General features: G+C 50.9%; 1 protein-coding gene across 1 annotated transcript; it reads right to left on the minus strand.

The window, feature by feature from the left end:
* Positions 1 to 7197: 7197 nt before the first annotated feature.
* Positions 7198 to 10031, minus strand: PAQR8 (progestin and adipoQ receptor family member 8). The gene is made up of 3 exons (XM_009288954.2): positions 9937 to 10031; positions 9570 to 9639; positions 7198 to 8800 (listed from the first exon to the last, which is right to left on the minus strand). The coding sequence occupies exons 1-3, from the start codon at positions 10029 to 10031 to the stop codon at positions 7688 to 7690; spliced, it is 1278 nt and encodes a 425-aa protein (XP_009287229.2). The 3' UTR covers positions 7198 to 7687.
* Positions 10032 to 13255: the final 3224 nt, after the last annotated feature.

The raw sequence follows: 13255 nt of genomic DNA on the forward strand, positions 1-13255 counted from the left end.
TCTCCCATTCCTCTCCAGTTTTTACTTCATGGAAACTTAAAACTTTGGCCTAACTTGTCTGGTGAAATCCCAGTCACTTAGGCAGAGGGCAAGACGTTAGCAAAGCACATCCCTCGCTCAGAAAGGCATCTCTTTGCAGAGTTTGGCTGCACGCCTGCTTGAATGGGAGCATTTTTTCCTAAGCCCGTCTGGAGAGCTAGCGCTGAAGGCTCTGCTTTCGTGGCACTGGAGGCCTCTCTGCAGCCACCGATGAAGACATCTCGCCCTCTGGTGGGTAAAAACACAACAGTACGGAAGCCTTGGTCTGCATGTTAAGAAATAATAATTACAATTATTAGTGTGGTGGTAATAGAAGGAAAAAGAGCAGATTTTTTAGAGGACTGAAATTCACACTGAGTGTATATCCTGGGGGATGGGGTATGTACATGACCGCACACGATCCTCCTGGTAAAGAGGTTTTAAACTAGTGATGTCGGGGGAGAGAGTTACCAGCAGCCCTGTCATGGAGTGATGGTCAGGGTTGATGAGCAGAAGGCCTGGAGTGATGGAACAGAAAGAGATCACAAAATCAACAAAACAGGGTTTAAGTGGGGTCACCTCCAGCGTCTGCGCGTAAGCAAGGAAGTGCCTGGAAGGCACCATTACGGAGAAATCCCCCAAAGCCTTTCTGGGAAGTCAGTGTGCTGGGGCGTCTCTCTGAAGTGCATGTAGAGTAATGCAGGCAGCATGGGGACTACGCATGATGAGTTAGAGATCTGTGTGCAGCTGCAGGGCTACGATCTTGCTGGCATCGGGAAGACGTGGTGGGATGGCTCCCATGCCTCCAGTGTTGCAATGGAGGGATACAGGCTCTTTACCAAGGACGGGTCAAGAAGAAGAGGAGGGGGAGTTGCCCTTTATGTGAGAGAACAGCTGGAGTGCATGGAGCTCTGCCTGGATGATGAGCCAACTGAGAGCTTGTGGGTAAGGATTAAAAAGAAGACCGATGTGGGTGACATTGTTGTGGGTGACATTGTAGTGGGTGTCTGCTATAGGCTGCCTAACCAGGAAGAACGAGTGGATGAGGTCTTCTACAGGCAGATAGGAACAGTCTCTTTGCAGGCCCTGGTCCTCATGGGGGACTTCAGCCACCCCAATATCTGCTGGAGGGACAACATAGCAGAGCATAAGCAATCCAGGAGGTTCCTGGAGAGCAGTGCTGATAAATTCCTCCTTCCAGTGATAGAGGAGCCAACAAGGAGGGATGCTTTGGTGGACATCATACTCACCAACAAGGGCTCATTGGGGATGTGAAGGTCAAAGGCAGCCTTGGCTGCGGTGACCATGAGATGGTGGAGTTCAGGATCCTGAGGGGAGGGAGGAGGGTAAAAAACAAGTTCCCAACCCTGGCCTTCAGGAGAGCAGACTTTGGCCTCTTCAAAGACCTCTACCTGCTTGGTAGAGTCCCATGAGATAAGGCCTGGGGAGGAGTGGGGCCCAAGGAAGCTACCTGATATTCAAGGATCCCCTCCTCCAGGCTCAAGAGCGGTCCATCCCAATGAGCAGGAAGTTGAGCAAAAATGCCAGCAGGCCTGTGTGGATAAACAAGGAGCTCCTGGCAAAACTCCAACACAGAAGAAGCATACAGAGGGTATGAAAGTAAGGACACGGATAGGGAAGAATACAGAGACATTCTCCGAGCATGCAGGGATGAGGTTAGGAAAGCCAAAGCCCAGCTGGAATTGAATCTGGTCGGGGATGTCAAAGACAACAAGAAGGGCTTCTATAGGTACATAGGTGACAAAAGGAAGACTAGGGAAAATGTGGGCTCATTGCTCAGCAAGATGTGGGAGCTGGTTACATAGAACATGGAAAAGGCTGAGGTACTGAATGCCTTCTTCACCTCAGTCTTTACTAGGAGGACCAGCCTTCAGGAATCCCAGGTCCCTGCGACCAGGGGGAAAGGCTGGAGCAAGGAAGATGTCCTTGGTGGAAGAGGATCAGGTCAGAGAGTATTTAAGCATGGGATGTACCCACGAGTGCTGAAGGAACGAGCTGATGTCACTGCAAGGCCACTGTCAATGATCTGAATGATCATGGCAACTGGGAGAAGTGCCTGAGGACTGGAGGAAAGCAAATGCCACTGCTGCCTTCAAAAAAGGCAAGAAGGAAGACCCCTGGCACTACAGGCCGGTCAGCCTCACCTTGATCCCTCAGATGGTGATGAAGCAGTTAATTGTGGGAACCATTTCCAGGCACATGAAGGACAAGGAAGTCATCAAGAGTAGTCAGCATGGCTTCACCGGGGGGAAGGCATGCTTGACCAACTTGATAACCTTCTACAATAAAATGACTGGCTCGGTAGATGAGAGGAGAGCAATAGATATTGTCTACCTTGACTTCAGTAAGGCTTTTGACACTGTCTCCCATAAGATCCTCCCAGACAAGCTGTTGATGTATGGGCCTGATGAGCAGACAGTGAGGTAGATTAAAAACTGACTAGGAGCCACCTGGCTGGAAAGAAGCTTTGCAGAAAAAGACCTGGGCGTCCTGGTGGATGCCACGTTGAACAGAAGCCACCAATGTGCCCTTGCGGCAAAGGCAAATGGTATCTGGGGCTGCATTAGACCAAGTATTGCCAGCAGGTCGAGGGAGGCGATCCTTCCCCTCTACTCATCGCTCGTGAGGCCACACCTGGAGTACCGTGTCCAGTTCTGGGCTCCCCAGTCCAAAACAGACATGGACGTACTGGAGAGAGTCCAACGAAGGACAACCAAGATGATTAAAGGACTGGAGCATCTCTCCTATGAGGAAAGGCTGAGAGAGCTGGGACTATTCAGCCTGAAAAAAGAAGTCTCAGGGGTGATCTTATTAATGTATATAAATACCTGAAGGGAGGGTGCAAAGAGGACGGAGCCAGGCTCTCTTCAGTGGCGCCCAGTGCCAGGACCAAAGGCCACGGGCACACACTGAAACACAGGAGGTTCCCTCTGAACATCAGGAAACACTTTTTCACTGTGAGCGCGACCGAGCGCTGGCACAGGTTGCCCAGAGAGGTTGTGAAGTCTCCATCCTTGGAGATACTCAAAAGCCGTCTGGACGTGGTCCTGGGCAACCAGCTCTCAGTGGCCCTGCTTGAGCAGGGGGGTTGGACCAGATGACCTCCAGAGGTCCCTTCCAAACTCAACCATTCTGTGATTCTGCACAGCTATCAGCAAGAAGAACAGAAGCTCTAGCCTTACTTCAGGTAGGCACACGTCTGTCTGACTGATATCCTTCTGTCCGTCAATGGTTGTGTCTCTTCGGCTTAATTTTAAGCATGCGCTGACATGTTTTGCTTGAACAGGCACTTGTATTCACAGCTTGGCCACTGATGCTGCACTGCTTTGGTGCCAGGCCACCAAATCACTAGATACTCACCTCTGATAGAAATTAAGGAAAACTGGACACCCAAGTACTTTTGTGGATGATGAACTTAAATCCCTCTAATCAGTGTCAGGGCAGCCATTCTCCACCTCCCTTGTGAAAAGGGAATGAAAATCACGTAGTTACTGTGAAACCTGGAAAGTGCTTTGAGATGTACAGATAAAACCACACCTTATTGTTCATTATTGTTATAATTATTATCCACTCTAATATACCCACTCTATAATTATTATCCACTTTTCTTCCTAATGACTCATAACCTTCTGTAGTTGTGCATTTGGGAATTTCACACCACACCAATCGTTTTGCTTTTACAGATTTCTTTTTTTTTTCACTAAGGTTTTTAAATAATGATCAGTACAGTACAAAGCTTAAAATATTGTCAATGTTTTCAACAATACAAAGTCAGCAGATGGGAGCTGGGAAGGGTGGGGTTAATATGTAACACTCATACCCTTCCCTGTTTCCCAGGGAAAAAATACAAACTCTATTGTACTTCTTTTTAGTAACAAACAGTGCTTAAAAATAATCTTGTCAGTAAAAGATGTAAATTGAAAGGCACATGAGGAACCCGTCCTTGCCTTGTTACACAAATCATTAGGCATAAATACAAGCTTAAGGCACCTCTCTCCATCCTCCCCTTCTGCTCCATACACCAAGCAAATCCTGTCAGTGGGTATCAGCTGTTAAGAGCAACCATGGACCGGCAGAGAGCAAAGAGGCTGCCTCTGAGCCTCAGGTTCCTTCAGGGTGAATCCCAAAAAGGAATAGCATAAGGCACATTGGAATGAATTCTCAGGAGCTGTCCTGTACAGATCCGGGTTGCAAGATCTGCAGAAGTACTGTCTCAGGACCAGAGGCTCCTGGGGGAGAGGGTTAGGGCCTCGGTCCCTTCAGGATCTCGGATGTGCTCAACCTTTGGTGGTCAGCTCTTCACCAAACCCTGCCACTGGTACACCTCTCCCAGCCATGCCTCCTTAGAGGAACACCAGGATGGAAGGAGGCGTGCTCCAAGCAGTGAGCACAGGGAGAAGGCCCTGAGAGGCTCTCAGACAAGCTGAACATTTATCACAGCGGCACTTTTACGCTTTCAGGACCCAGCCCTGGCCTCCCCTAGATCAACAGCAGGGCTTTCAGGAGGGCATCAGCAGCCACTCTCCAGTGCCGGCCCAGTTGAGGTGCAGCAGACTGCACGGCATGTGGAGTCTGCCCAGGTAGGCAGCCAGGTGCATAAGGCACAAGGGTGAAGTCCGGGGATGAGGGAAAGAAATAAGCTGGTCGGAGGAAGAGGAGGAGGACGGAGACAGGGATGAAGGAAGCTCCAGTGTTGGTGAGCCCCTTGTGACACAAGGGTGCATCCTCACAGCAGCAGCGATCTCTATTGAATTTCCCTGTTAAGTCAACCCGTCATAGTAACCAGGTCGGCTCCAGGTCTGGGTGCAGGGCCACATGGGGATGCAAGTGGCTTCACCTGAGGGGTAACATGAGAATATGTAAAAACACCACCATTGTCACACACTTGCTCCAGGAGAAGTTTCACTTCTGCTGGACCAGGGAAGAGAAGACATGACCAGAAATACCTCGGAAGAGGAGGAGCCATGGGGGCACCTCCTCTCCCTGTCCCTGAACTAGACGGCACTACTGTACTCATCCTCCTTTGACAAGGGCAGGACGTGTCGTCTATTTTCAAACCCTTAGAGAAGGAGACGCCTGGGTGATCCCTTCCTTTAGTACCAGTCTAACTCTGGGTAGCAGCAGAGCAGGGTTTGCTATTAGCGATGCCCACTCCCTCTCAGTTTTAGCCCAGAAAGGAACTCTGGACCAGCCTGGTTTACTCCCCTTCCTGCACAGGAGCCCACTGATACCGTCCAGCCAGATCCACACTCAGAAGCTTATTCTGCTTTACCTACCACAAAAGCAAGGCAAATTAAGCTGTGAGAAAAAGCACTGCTCCCACTGGACGTCCTTCCCCAAACTGGGAGGAGACCCACAAGCAAAGCCACGGAGACCATGGAGGGAGCAGTCCATCGATGCAGCTAAGCTAGTTGAGCAACCAGCCGCTGTTGTGAGGAGGAGCTGCTGCTGGCCTCCGCTCCAGCCCTTCCCTGCAGGCAGCAGTGTTGTCCAAGTGAGATGGCTGAAAGGTAAAACCAGCAAATAATTACTGACATTTTTTCAGTAGGATTGGTTTTCCGCTGGTCCATCTCCCGGCACTGGCTCGCTCTGTGGTCAGACAAGCTTCTGTGCAAGTGAAGGGGAACGACGAGGTGTAAGTGGGACCACCCCCACTTGCCATTCCCCTGAGGCAAATTTACTGTTAGGTCAGCATGGCCGTACCATCAAAATACACCGTAGGAAATGAAGTAATTAATTTCTAAGCTGGACTGGATGTAAACCAGAAGGCCTAGAGTGATGAGAAAGGGTGGACCAGATGACCTCCTGAAGGCTTTCCTATGATTTCTTCTCCTGTACTCAAAACTTACTTCCCTCCCTGTTTGTATTTAATTTGTCAATAGGGCCATGAGCTTCAAATTTGTCCACAAAACACAGGACACAGCAAAGCACCTATTAATAGATCTGTTTTCAGAGACGCTGTTGTCTGGCCCACCATGCTCCTCCAGCAGCATAGCACTGTTTCCTTCAGGCTAATCTTGACCCAGCTAGGAGGCTCTGCAGATATAAAAGCCAAAGGCAAAGCCCTTCTGGATAATAAATCATGCACGCGCACTCACACACAAACACACACACATCTCAATAGTTAAAAAACAGATCAAGTGCAGAAATCAGTGCTTGTCATGACAAATCATATCCCCAACCCTAAACTCTGCCTGCTCAGAACCAGCAATCACAATTCATTTGCCTGCCCTTGGATTCAGTGAGATAAATCGGTGGCTGGAATAGATCCCATGGCTTCCTTGCTTTCAGCAAAGATTTATACCTCCTAGGAATTTGCCAGATGTCAAGGCATTTGAGGTTGCAGGTCTTGCACCGCGTATAGCCTTTTGGCCATGACCGCAGTAGGGCTGTTGGAGGCCCAGGGCCCAGAATCTTTCCCCTATCAGGCAGGTCACACCCAAGTTACTCTACACTGCATGGACAGTGCTGGAGGTCAGTCAGACCCCCTAGACAGACGATACAGAGTCAGTCTATGCAGGAATGCATGAACTCGTCACACAAGCAGCCAAAATGATGTGCCCAGCATCAAAAGCATCTCCCCTCCTGGGGCCAGCGCCCTGAATGTTGATGGTCTCCGGGGTGCTCAACCTCTGCCACTGCTACTGAGGAAGGCTCAAAACCATCTCCAACCTGACCCAGGCCCAGCTCCTCAAAGGCAACTAAGCACTTAAAATGGAAATGAGGAGCCTTTGAAGACCTGTCAGGCTACCAAACAGCCATCAGCACTGCCACTACCTTAGGTCAAATTCCAACTGCTGAGAAAGACCCCACCTTCTGTTAGTAATCCTTGGGACAGCCCGACTCCTTGGTTTTGATGAGCAGCTCCACTGCAGATGGTGCAGTCATACAGAAAGAGAAGATGGAGCTGACCTAACATCTCCACCTGTGCTGGACCCACACCAGTCACCGGCAGACACAGGGCTCAGGTTCAGACCCAGTTTGTCCTAGAGGACCCCAGGTCAGGCCTAAGTCTCCAAACATGCTTTGCCAAAGCCACCTCAGCAACCTGGCGTTGAGATACTTGACAAGGGAACCATAGAGAGAACCTGGCTTAGCCCAGCTGGAGCAGGAAAAGGATTATACCAGCCACTGTGCCACACATGCCCTTGCAGCTGAACCCTAGAAACGTAGACTCCTCCTGAAACCTTGCTACTGCCTTTGATACTAACAGGTCTCCCACAGACAGCAGAGATGGCAAAACCCAGAGAGGTCATCACATCCAGCCGTGGTCCTCACAGTGCGTTCTCCGCTGCGTTGTGAGCCTTCTACATTCTCACAGCCTTCAGGCTGCCCTCCCTGACATTCAGCAAGATATCACCCACAGGTTTACCAGAATGAACAAAAAACCTCTGCCTATTCCAGCATCCTTGGTTAAATGACTTGTTCTGGCTTAAAACACCCCATGTCCCCCTGGATGGCAGAAGGCAGTCCCTGCTGTGAAAATGCATCCAGCGTGACGTCTCCAGTCCTCCACCTGAGTCCAGGGTCCAGGTTAGTCACAGCATGTTAGGCAGATAAGCCAGTTAGTTATGTCTCTAGTATGTTATGCCCCTTTTCTTGATTTTTCACCACCCTGGTGATGTCATGCCCATCACGTTCGTGACTCTCAGGAGTCCTTTTTAGCCAGGCTGGCCTTGATCCTGCATCGCAGGATGTAAGCTGTGATGGCACTACAAGCCACCAGGCCAAAAAAAGAGATGCAGGAGAGATAGATGGAGAGAGGTCCGTGTCTCTTCAGGAAAATCTCCTGCCTGTTCTTGTAATCCAACAAAATGGCCTCCAGCTGTGATAGGGTGCAGATGGCCAGGAAGGTGTGGAAGATCTGGTGGGCATGGCCAATGATATCACAGGAGCCAGGGAAGTACTTCTCAGGGACCGGGCAGGAGAAGAAATAAGCACTGATCAGGAAAAACAGTATCTGGTACGTGTGGTACCAAGCAGCATCTTCCTCACAGCCCCCCAGGTGACACACAACCACCCGGTGAGCAACAGGACTGATATCCAAGATGAACGCCAGCCCAGCTGGGATCACCTGGCACATCTTCCTCATGACGGGGTAAGGCCGTCGGTACCGATATTTCGCGTAGCAGCAGCCGGCACAAGACAGCCAGCCACAGAAAGCAGCTGCCGGCAGGAAGAAAAGCCATAACTTGTCGTACCAGGCTTGGTCGGAGCTGTAGTAGAAATGGGCCAGGGCACTACCGTACTGGTAGATGCTGACTCCGACGTAGTCCACGAAGTAGAAGGTATAGTGGTACAGCTCCGATTTGGACTGCAGTAGGTGGGCCAAGAGGCTGCAGGTCAGGTAGGTGACAGAGGAGAGGACAAAGATGAGCAAAGGCAAGGACCACGCGTCCACGGGTAACTGCTCAGCCTCCACAAATGTCTTGAATCTCAGCAGCACTGCCAGCGCTGCCAGGAGATGAGTCCACACATTGACCACCTCGTTGTGCTTCTGGAAGAGGCTAAGGAAGTAGTACCGCCAGTCCTGGCCGGTGGGACGGTACCCGGTGTGGATGTACGGCTCACGGAAGAGCTGCGGCACCTCGCACTCTTTGACGGTGCAAGGCATCTTGGGGAAGCCATCCTCCAGCAGCCTGGGGAGACGGCTGAGATGCTGCCCGCTAAGGGACAGCGTGCTGATCCGCTCCAGGATGGCTGTCATCTTGCTGTGTGCGGCGGCTGCGAGCCCAGCTCTGGCGAACGTCGTCTTCGTGCCCTGCGGGGAGGGGAGAAAGAAGAAATGTTAACGGTGATGCACTGGGGAGAAAAGCGTGCTGCCATTCCTGGGTGGGATGAGCCATGGCGCTATCGAGACACTGGCCCTGCTCTGAGGGGAGAGGGGCTTTTCTTGACTCGGCAGACCTAAATTCAACATGGAGAAGGATGGCACAGCCCTGTCCCAGCAGTTCAGCCTATGTCAGATGGGCACAGCAATGTCACAAGCCTGCCCTTCTTCCCCACTTCCTCGGACACTCAGCTTGGAGCATGTTTAGGAGTAGCCAGGAGCTACCAATAAGGGGGTGCAAGAAGCAGTTAGATGTCAAGAAAGCACCTGATGATTTGCGGAGGGGATTTTTCACCTCTTTCCCCAGAACAAACTGCTGAGGGACAAAACTGGGGTGTAATTACTCATCAAAGGGATAACCTGCTTTTCTGCACCTAAGCGAAGAGGGTCCCAATCAAGTTGTGGAGGTTGCAAATAAGCCCGGCTTCCCTGCCACACAACTTGCACATGGGTTGCACGCCTGGGGCTGCTGCAGTGAGTACGGCAGAGGGAGAGGGGGAGAAGTCCATGGTCCTAAACCTGCAGCCCTCATCCCTCCACGTGTAAGAAGCGGCAAGGCTGGGAGGTGATGGAGAAACGAGGGGCTCCGCCTCAGAGCTGGCGGCAGTTTGGGTACAGCATTGAAGCCTTGGGAGCATCCACGGAGCCATGCTGAGGGGCTGCCAGACAAGATGTGCCTGGATGCTCAGAGCAGCCAAACCCCAATGCTGGGCACTCCTCTGCCAGCTCTGCTGTGCTCCTTGGCAACCTCCAGAGTTGCTAAGCTCTGGCTGGAAAGATTCAGATTCAGGGCACAGCAGGATCCTAATGTCTGGAGACTACCTCACAGCACTGAATTCACTCCCAATACCCTCTGTTTCCCTTCCACCCTAGATATTTCTCTTCCCTGCTGGTGTTCATGCCACACAAAAAAGAGGAGAACTCATCGCATGGATGCCCACGCTTGAACTGAAATTGATGCTGATGGAGCCCCACCAGACTCTGCAGGGCTGTGGTTACCCCTGTGCAGCCAACACATACATGTTTGCAGGAGTGGAGCCTGCCTTCTAAGCTTATATGCACCCAACCAGAGCTGCAGTGCATAGAGATGGCCAAAAATAAGTAAATGCAAATGAGTATTTTGTCTGAGTGTGGGAAACGGCTTATTTTTCTTCCACTGCATCAGATACAGCTGCTGCCGGAGGTGGGACAGAGGAATAGTTTGCATGGGCACATGATGGGACACCTACACCAGGCTGTAGATACAGAGGCTGGGAAGGTGTTAAACACAGAAAGAGAGTGAAAGCAGAGAGATGGGACCTGTCAAACAGTCCCAGGGTGAGACAGCACAAAGAGCAAAGTCAGAGCAGACTCTGAACCAGGTTGCAAGTCTCACTTCCTCTCGCAACCCAAAGCCTCTGATAACAGACAAAATATTTTCACGTTGCTTCCGTATTCTAGCAGATGGGAGTTGTCATAATTAAGTTACATTTTCCAGCCAATTCTCTCTCCCCCTGCGCTTTCCAGGCTTTCTCCCTTAGCACCTCTCAGGGCTGGGTTTTTTTTTTTCCTTGTTTGCCACAGGGGAATCTGGCTGCTGAGTTTGATGGAGCTGCCTTAGCCACAAAAGGCGGAAGGGAAGATGATCCCTGCAAATGGTATTTTAGTTTCACCGGTGCATAAGACTGAAGACAGCACCCTCGCTGGGGGGTTTGATGTTGTGCACGTTCACATAGACTTTGCTTCTCTCCTAAAGAACTGCGGGGTCCGGATCTCTGATGGGGACACGCAGTTCATTCAGCAGCTTGTGTATCCCTGTGAGGATATATGCCAAAATTTAGGGAAGCAAGGCAAATTTTGACTCTGGGGCACTCCTGTGAGGGGATGGTGTGAAAAAGGGGCAACACTCCCTCTCCCCAGTTCTAATGTACAGCCAGTCTATTCTGGCTCCTTGTAGCCGATGGAGAAAGAAAGGCTCATTCATCCAAATTACTCTAGACCTCAGCTTCAGGATAAGGCAAAGCCCAAGCAAGAAGACCATCCCTGGCAATGCAGCACTGTAGTACTCACCCTCTATTGCCCTATATCTCCTTTGGATGACCTGGCCAGAACTTGGCTGGAGGCTGAGCATGTTGGGGGAGGGAACGACAGGGAGCTTTTATGGATGTGTCTATACTAAGACAGTGTTTTGATTTCCTGGTCTAGATGCAAAGACAAGAGCTCCCTTCCCGCACCGGCTACATCTCCTTCACTGCTGCGCCAAGACATCTGCTGTCTCCAGCTGATAATCTCCAGGCCTTATGCAAAGGTTCTGCCCTGTGCAGAGGTGTGAGCATGGACTCTGAAGTGCTTTGTGTGTCCTAAGCTCCTCTGCCCTGTCGGTTAACCTGCTATAATGTGTTTTATACCTCTCCCAGCATTTGCTCTGATACAACCCAAGCAAGAGGGCTTGGACCCATGCTCACCATCTCCCAACTTCCCTTTAACTAAGCGTGGTCCAAAGATTTGGGTCCACTACAGCGGGCTCAGTGCTGAATCTTCATCCCAATTCATTCCAGCAGGATGCTGGAAAATCTTCCAAAAAGGTATTTAGGCACTGATGTTGGAGATGGGGATCACGGTGGCAAGGTACAAGGAGAAAGGGCATGCTGAAAATCCCTGCCTCTTGGGGAACACTGACTGCTAGCGTGGACCCCAGGACATCAGAAACTGAAAAACAGCTCAGATACGGCACAGACTGGGCAGGTGAGCTGCACAGGAGCAGGGTCGGCGCGCTCATCTCCTGCAGAGAGGCAGCAATACGCTGAAACCTGCCCATAAAGAGCAAAGGCAACCAGAAGACACGCGGGAAGACGGCAATCAAGCCCGGGTGTACGGATGCATGCCAATGCGAGGGGCACATCGCCCCTTCCACCGTCCGTGGCCTGCCTGCTCTGCATGCTGACAAGGATACGAGAGACAGGCAGTTTCTGTACCAGGCACAGGCTGGCTCCGGCTTGTACGGTGCGTGCTAGCGGCAGCGTTTTGCCACGGTCTCTCATCCCGAGAGCTCAGTGTATGCAGCGAGCATCGCCTTTGAGCAGAGCTAGGGAGAGGTTAGATGCTGCAGATCTCCCTGACAGCAGCAGACAGGAGAGATTCTTCCAGGCAGGCTTTCATAGCTGGAAAATGCCAGTTTTTAACAGGCCGAGGGAGGGTCAGAGATTTTCAAAATAATAGTCAAAAATCACAAGAAACACATCTGATACTCAGATAAACAGCGCTAATACAGGAACCTGGTAGACTGCTTATTTTAAACCGAACTTGTGACATTAATGAGTGACAACAAGTTGGCAATTTCCAGCGATCATGTGATGGACAAAGCGATGAGCAATTAACGTTAGAAAAGAGAGAGAAAGGAAAAAAAAAACCCCAACCAAAAACAACCCAGAAACCCAAGGTCAGAACTGGCTGTTTCACTTTCACAGAGCCCCTATTCTTTTCCCTTCACGGGGGCGTAGGAGCGGCTGAAAGCCACATTCATCGGCAGGGCGTCTCGTTGAGATTCTGTCCTCACCCCCCATCTCCGGGGGATTCAGTTATTTTGGCTGCTCCCAATTAACAGCAACCAAGTATCGTTTGTTCGGGGAGGGAGCCGCCAGGCGAGAAGGAGGGAGTGGATGATGGCCAGGCTGTATCATTACAGCACAATAAGAGCTGCGGCACAGGAGGAGAATGATCCCATTCCAATTTTTCTCTCCCTTTTGAAGAGAGTAATTGGAAACCCGAGCTCTTCCCAGCTCTTTTGCTTTTTGGTCACAGTCTGATGGAGGGGTTTGAATGAGAAAATTTCCTACAGAGTACGGCTGATTTTCCCACTGGTCTGGCCTCAGTGTTAACTGTCTGGGACTGAGGCTGTACCGATGTGGTATCTTTGCTTGCAGAATAGTATTCAGGCATCAGAGGTTAACACAGGCTTCCAAAAAGGCAGTAACTCCTGGTAAACAAAGCCGAGAGGACTGGGGAACTCGGCTGCGGGGAAGTCTTTAATAAATGCATTGCATTTAAAAAACAAAAAGTGATTTGGCATCTTCACCAAGGGCAAGTCCTGCCTGACTAACCTCGTGGCCTTCTATGATGGAGTGACTACATCAGCGGACACGGGAAGGGCTACAGACGTCGTCTATCTGGACCTCTGTGAGGCCTTTGACACTGTCCCCCACATCATCCTTCTCTCTAAACTGCAGAGGGATGGATTTGATGGGTGGACTGTCCGGTGGGTGAGGAATTGGTTAGGTGGTCGCATCCAGAGGGTAGTGGTCAATGACTCAATGTCCAGATGGAGGTTGGTGACGAGTGGCGTCCCGCAGGGGTCCGTATTGGGACCGGTACTGTTTAATATCTTCATCAGTGACATAGACAGTGGGA

The sequence above is a fragment of the Aptenodytes forsteri genome, unplaced genomic scaffold (genome assembly GCF_000699145.1).
Source record: "Aptenodytes forsteri isolate BGI_AS27 unplaced genomic scaffold, ASM69914v1 Scaffold57, whole genome shotgun sequence".
Taxonomy (NCBI): domain Eukaryota; kingdom Metazoa; phylum Chordata; class Aves; order Sphenisciformes; family Spheniscidae; genus Aptenodytes; species Aptenodytes forsteri.

What these genes read in the sequence shown, in the direction of transcription:
- PAQR8 (XM_009288954.2), bottom strand. Translation starts at nt 10,031, where the DNA reads ATGCAGTGGAAGAAAAATAAGCCGTTTCCCACACTCAGACAAAATACT. An exon ending in CTCTATGCACTGCAGCTCTG is followed by an intron (nt 9,640 to 9,936) that starts GTTGGGTGCATA and finishes GAATCTTTCCAG; the next exon opens with CCAGAGCTTAGCAACTCTGG. An exon ending in GAGGAGTGCCCAGCATTGGG is followed by an intron (nt 8,801 to 9,569) that starts GTTTGGCTGCTC and finishes CCCTCCCCGCAG; the next exon opens with GGCACGAAGACGACGTTCGC.